General features: G+C 29.7%; 1 protein-coding gene across 1 annotated transcript; it reads right to left on the reverse strand.

The window, feature by feature from the left end:
• Positions 1 to 289: 289 nt before the first annotated feature.
• On the reverse strand, positions 290 to 3,189 carry LOC105634574 (protein TRANSPARENT TESTA 16). The gene is made up of 8 exons (XM_020679457.3): positions 3,086 to 3,189; positions 2,763 to 2,954; positions 1,633 to 1,699; positions 1,376 to 1,540; positions 1,184 to 1,225; positions 1,034 to 1,075; positions 728 to 911; positions 290 to 607 (listed from the first exon to the last, which is right to left on the reverse strand). Exons 2-8 carry the CDS (start codon positions 2,948 to 2,950, stop codon positions 603 to 605), a joined length of 693 nt encoding a protein of 230 aa, XP_020535116.2. The 5' UTR covers positions 2,951 to 2,954; positions 3,086 to 3,189; the 3' UTR covers positions 290 to 602.
• Positions 3,190 to 7,299: the final 4,110 nt, after the last annotated feature.

Here is a 7,299-nt window from a genome sequence, read left to right on the forward strand (position 1 = left end):
CTAAACTCGAGCCAAAAGGCTCATCTTAAACGACCCAACTTAACCTAAAATTGTTAGGTAAAAGACAGAACCAAAACAATATAAACTTCGCATAGGAAGGACGCTTATTAACCTGTAAATCAACCATTAAGCTTCAGATATGGAGAAACAGTTTTCTCCAGTAAAACAGTGAAATATTTAGTACAACACGCACTCACAATCAGGCAGTTTTCACCTGAAATTATAGAGAGTGATTTCTATGTGATTGTTACAGGATGCATACATACTAGGTTTGACTAGTCTTTCAGTATAATAGGTGTACTTAATATCCTTTATTTCTTTGCTTCCATAGAACACAAACACACAACTACGTACGTAGAATACCAGGACATACATACAAAGAAAAGTTTCCAAACGTTCAAGTTATGCTAGATTGTTTTGAACTCAAAGATGACACACCACTACTGTTTAATTATAACTTCAAACCATAACTTGAAGAACATTAATGCAATGAGAAACCAAATATATTAACAGTCTGTCTTAGAAGCAATGAACGCATACTGTCTATAATTAATTGCACTGTAGTTGTACTTGTACTAAGAAACCCATCACTGAAAATCTTATTATTCTGCAGAAAAAAAAATGAAAAAAAAAATAAGAAGAAGAAATAAGTTGTAAAGACAGAGATTTAATGCCTTAGTTTATGAGATAGCAGGAAAGTAAAATGGTGCATATTTTGCTAATATACCTTGAAGGTTGGGCTGAGCAAGCTGGAGATGGTAAGAGTGGATTTGAGAAGGAATAGTTGCAAGCTGAAGAACACTACTTGGTTCTCCACAGAATGGGAATTGGTCAAGAACATGTTGATGCTCCACTGGCTTTGCTTCTATTGTTGCTTGCTGATACTCCATTGCCACGCGGTGATCCTGGATCTGGTTTGAAATAATCATTTTTATACATCAATTTTCAGAAACTTATATAACAACAAACGATTCCTATAAAACAAAATAACAAGATATGGAAATATTTGGTGAGAGTCGAATGGGATCCTTACCCAACGGTAAATATTCCCATTTTCTTCCTCCAACATCCGCACCTAACATTTTAAAGAGAAGGGAAGAATTAGGTTATGCGTTAAACTAAGAAATGTGCCTCTAACATTTTGCTTATAGTTATTTGCTTTAGAAGAAAGAGACAACTTAACCTTCCTGTGCAGATTGTCCAGTTGCTGTTGCAAGAGTTCATTCTGTATGTACAACAAAGCCAAAGAACCCACAGAACAAACTCAGAAATTAGAGAAAAACAAACAATGTATATGTTCTTTTTCTCATTCTTGCAATTTTTGTTCTTGCTAATTCAGAAAAAAAAAAAAAAAAAAAGACTAAAGAAAAATTACCTTCCGGCTGCGGATTTTGGCAACGGAGTATTCCAACTGTTGCTCGAGTTCATCTAAATCCTCAAAAGGGATGGAGCTCATGTCTTCACCGGTGTACCGTCGCATATTTAATTGAAGACGGCGAGTTTCTTTCCTTAGCATTGCCAATTCATCATATAGATTTTCCTGCAAAATTAACAAATGAAAAAGGATCAAATTGCAAAACATTAATTAATTTACATGCACATATTACGTAATTGAAATTTTTTAATAATTACCCTCCTATCATCCTCTGGAATTTTGGTCCCTGTAAGCTTCTGATACCTTTCTATGATTTGCTCCATCCTGCAACATCAGGACACACACACATTAATGTACATGGACAAGAACTTCAAAAAAAAAGAAAAAAAATTCTATAACAATTACGTGATAGTATTTTTATTATAAATTTCTTTAAATAGTAGATTTACATAAATTTTTTTATTGTGTTTTATAATTGAAAATAATCACCCATTGCTCACATTTTTTTAACATTTCTAATCAGCTCAGAGCATTCATAGGTGAAACTATAGTAACTTGATCAAACTCATCACTGCTCAGTAGGGTTTAGCTTCAATTTATAATTATTAATGTATTTATAAAGGAAAATGTTTATTTTGGAAAAAAAAATAAGTCAAATAAGATTCAGAAGCCTCTATTCCTAGAATACAATTTAAAAACCAAAATTAACAACATTATTGAGAGAAATACTGCAGTATGTGCATATTAGGTTTGAAATTATATATGCTTAACATATCTCCCTCTCTCTCTCTCTCTCTCTCTCTCTCTCTCTATACACATACATTAGAGAAAAATTATCACTTCTAGGGTCTGTTTGGATCACATTAAAAATTGAAATGGAACAAAATAAAATATTAATCTTACTTAATAAATATAAAAAACTTTAATATGAATTTGAATTATTGGAAATATTTTAAAAAAAAAAATTAATTGCTCATAAATGAAGCTAAAAGATGAAGCCTTATTACAAAAATATCTCATATCACACAAGTTCGATTTGAGGATGGTCAAAGAGAATAATATCAATAATTACTAAATCAGAAGCTGTTCTAAGTAGAGATCATGAGATAATTAAAATCATAAATAAAAGGTAAAGGAAAAATGAAAGAAAAGAAAAAGTAAAATCTTTGTAAAAGAAGCTGGTCAAGAAAATGTGAGAACGGAACTTGACTGGAAACCCTAGCTCTAGCTTGTCAGAGACGTGCAGAAAAGAAAGTGAATCCACTCAAGATATTTATCAATTGAAGTTCTAATAAGCAAAAATCAGAAACCAACAGATCCATCTCAGAAGAAAATGGGGAACGAACAAAAAAAAAAAAAAGGCAGAGAAATGGTAAAATGAATAAACCTGAAAGGCTCAGTGCAGTACTGGCACAGTTTTCCAGTGCTAGAAAAGATGATGAGACCAATTTGAGCTTCACAAAGCACTGAAAGTTCATGAGTCTTCTTCAAAAGACCAGCTCTGCGCTTGGAGAAGGTGACTTGCCTTGTCGTCTGGTTTTCTATTCTTTTAATTGGTATTTTTCCACGACCCATAATTCTGATCCCAAAGAGCTTTGTTAGCCTTAGCCTTTAGCGTTTCAGGAAAGATATAAAGATCTATAAAAGGTTCAAATAAGGGAGTAGAAGACACAAAGAAATGAGAAATGGAAACTAAAGAGCTTCTGAAACCTGGAAAATTATAATCTCTTCTCTCTTGGTGCAATTCAAATAGAAAAGAGAAAACTTTCCTCTGCTTCTACAATTATCTGAAACTATAAGTTACTATATTGTCAAAGACCATAATATGTTAATGGAAGGATGGACAAAAGATCGCTGTGACTGCTAACCACTCTCTGCCAGGTTACCTGAACTTTGCCAATTTTGGAATGTTTTAACCATTGTTAATATAACTAGGATTAGAATAAATACAGACTTAGAAGAGGGACAGCCCAATAGCCCAGACCCTAATAGGAAACGACAAAGTGTAACATTCGAATTGGAAAATATTTTTAAATTCTTATATATATGAATGGTTTATTTTCTTCACGGCCAGGTCATTAAGCATCATTGCACTTAAATAAGGAAAATTATGGTTAACAATTATTGTCTAATTTCCATACCAAATTCATTTTCCTGTGGGCTCTTGTTAACTTCATAAATTGACGAGGACACGGTCAATTTCACCATTCACTAGCTATTTTCACAAAATGCTATAGTTATTGTTTTATCATTTTTTTTTAAGTGAATGATTAGAAATATCTTCTTTTGAGTAAAAAAAAAAAGCTAATTTAAAAGTTTGTTCGGCAAAATTAGTTGTTTTGATAGCGTTTAATTGTTTTAGTAACGTTTAGTTGTTAGTTGTTTTAGCATTTAGCTTTTCATAAAATACTAAAAACTAAATGTTGCGTTTAGCTATTGGTTGTTGAGTAACTTTTCATAAAACGCTAAAAGTTAAATGTTATATGAATTAAACTTTTATAAAATACTACTTTAATCTCTACTTCATAATAGCATTTTGACCGCTAAAAACTACTTAAACAAAAGATCCACATAGGCTGTGTCCCCGAGGAAGTCTCTACGTATAATCTTTAGGTAATTAAAAACACAAAATCATAATTTCTTTAGTTGAAATAAAACCTTGTTTTAGTTTTGCTTGTAGAAAAATTAGGTTTAGGACCCACCTTTTTTGTTTTTGTGTTTTACACTTTGACATGAATGCTTCCTCTAATAGTGCACGTAATTGCTAAATATGTAAGCTTTTTGTTTAATAATTTTCAGTCATTAATTAGTGAATTAGAAGTGTTATTAGAAGTGGTTATTTCAATTTTTAATTGATATGAAAAGTAATATTGTAGTTTTATTTAGGGAGTAAATTTTTAAAGATAGATAAGCATTGGTGTCTGATTTTTATTAGCAAGTAAATAACCAAACCCCCACAGCTGTAGTTACTATGTAAGACCCATCAAAATTGGTCCAACTAAGCCAGCCACTCAAACGAAAAACATACATACACTGAAAGCAAATTAAATATTTTGAAGTGAATAAATATAAATTCACTATAGTTTTACTTAATATTTCTTAATTTTCTGTAAGCAGTTGGTTCAATGTTAATTAAAATTTTGCATATACAGGGAAAAACTAGGGTTAGCTATAATGTTGATCCCCATAGTAAGATTGTCTTGCTTCTAATTCTTGACAGTGATGAAGTTTATAGCCCGTACATATACTGATAGAAGATAGCCCGCATATATATTGATAGAATATAAATTTTTATCATGATTATTTTATGGAGCAAATATTGTATTTTGCACAAAATCTGGATAGGGTTAAAGGTGTTTTGCCTCCCAGTAAAGCGCGCTTACGGAAATCGAATTTGTGTTCTCATCCTTATGAGGGTTGAGGTCGCTTATCACTCCAACTAATACCTTATTAATTTATTCCAATTACAACTAATCAAGAATCTTTCTACTTTCTACCTCTATATAAATAGGATTAGAATCCCTAGTCATGTAGGGAATATGCAATAAAATATCTATGCAATAGGCTTGACGGCTTTTTTTGCGCCCTCTTGTTCGTTTTATATGAATGCTATATATAGATTTTTTGAATCTATCATCTAGGTTGCATAGACACAGACACCAGATACATGATACGAGTACGGCACGGAGCCAAAACATAGGAAGTTTAAAAAATAGAAGATACATTTAAGACATGTTACATTAAATAAGTATGATTTATTAATAATTCAAATAAGTAAATAATCATTTATAATTAGTCATAAACATAAAATGAAAAATACTTAATTTCTTATTTTAACATAATTATCATCACCAAAAAGTCATAACATCTTTGCTTATTCAGAGATCAATTGATAATTTCAAGAATTTTAACATTTTTAAAAGAGATCAAAATTACTCTGCGATAATATTCCACATTTTAGTTTGTTCAATATAATACATTGTTGACTCTTTTTTTTTTTATAAAAGTCTTGTGAATTACTAATTTCAAATCAATACTGTGAATTAGTTTTTCAATTTGATAATAATAGATATATAATAATTACAAATTCTAAATTATAACATAGAGTTTTTAATTATTTTATTTCAAGTATTAATAATTAAAAATTATATATTTAAAACAACAAATTTAAAATTTTTATTAATGAATTTTCATACGTATCTCTAAAATCAATAAATGTCCTTAAAAATATCTAAATGTGTTCTTAAAGTGTCCGAAATTGTACTAGAGATTTAATATTACTGCTAGATTCGGAGGCAAGCAAATACGATTACTCACTCTTTGGCTAGAGCATCGTATGATTGTACTAGCTTCCAAGTTTGGAACTCTATTCCAAATGTTATTTCTTCTTCCTATTAATGAATTTGGATGTTTTCCTTTCAAAAAAAAAAGTTCGAAATTAATAAAATAAAATAAATAATAGGACACTTTTTTTTTAAAGAGTTTGACAGATTTTTAAAAGTGTTCGAAATGTTAATGTCAATGTTGAATTTTTTAAGACGTCGGTATGACTTGTTATATATGTACACACATATGCAGAAAGTTCCATCTCTCTCAAATGGTTAGCAATTGAACGATGCTTTTGACCAATACTAATTCAAGTGTTTAATTAATTATTTCAGCTTCAAATATGCGAAAGGACATTTTTAAAAAAAAAAAAAGAAAAAGAAAAAGAAAAAGAAAGATAGGGTGAAGAAAAAATGTGACGTAGGGCAAAAGGCCAGTTGAGTAATAAATTAGGTGAATTAAAATGTGCACTAAAAACAAAGAATAAGGAGAACATAGCAATTGCCTTAAATAGAAACTGTCTGTAACAGTGGTAGTTTCACGTCCCCTTCATTACATTAGCTTGTGATTCACTCCTTCACAAGTCCTTTGTACCCATCTAAAATGCACTATACAGTTTCCCACCTCTCCCTATTAATTATTATTAATTATTAAAGGCAAGGGCACCCAAATTTTTTTTTTTTAAATCCATTCTTTTTTTATATATAACCAAAAGTTATAATCTTTTCAAGCTGTCTGTAGAGTACGAAATTTTTTTGCATTCTCAATAGGTTAAAATCGCTTAACAGTCAGTCAACACTTTATTGATAAAATAAATAAATAAAAATATTCATTCTTAACACTTCAATCAACACTTTATTAATAAAAAAAAAAAAAAACCACTCTTTAATACAAGGAGATGATTTAGGGTAGCAGCCAAGATTCCTCAACTTGAGAGCAAAAGCTATTGTTGTTATTTAAGCTGTTTTCATTAAAAAAATTTTGACCATATGTTATAGATTTACTTATGTAATTGCACTATTTTTAGGCGCTTTTTTAAATTACATTTATTTTGTATTCATCGAATGAAAATATATTCCCCTCCCCTGAAAAAATCATGTATTAGTCACTGTAAAACATATTAGCAATATTATAATAATAAATAATATAATTAAATATTTTCATGAAATTGAACAATTTTATCAATTTTTGGATTTTTTTTATTTGTGCATTATAATGCTCCATATCTCTTTCCATTTCCATTGTATTCCTCTGTTCAATTTAGTAGCTCAAATTATGTATTCGTATAAGTAATAAATTCATGGATAATCACCCTATGACAAAATTCAAAAAATTTATCTAGCTAATCACTTTGAAGTCTACAAATTTTTTAGTTCACTTGCTAATTTTTTAATTAAGAGATCAACGAATTTTGTTGTATGATATAACGATGAGTATCATTCCTATATTATTTGTATACTTTGAAATTATTAATCAAATCATAATATATTATATTAAAAAATAATTGACCATAGCAATTAGCGATAAAGAAGAGACATTGCCGTAGGCAAATATTCCTATAATTTAGAAGTCTCTTAGTATAAATTAGATATAACACA

This window comes from Jatropha curcas, chromosome 1 (genome assembly GCF_041381405.1).
Source record: "Jatropha curcas cultivar XTBG-Jc1 chromosome 1, XTBG_Jcur_1.0, whole genome shotgun sequence".
NCBI classification, from domain to species: Eukaryota; Viridiplantae; Streptophyta; class Magnoliopsida; order Malpighiales; family Euphorbiaceae; genus Jatropha; species Jatropha curcas.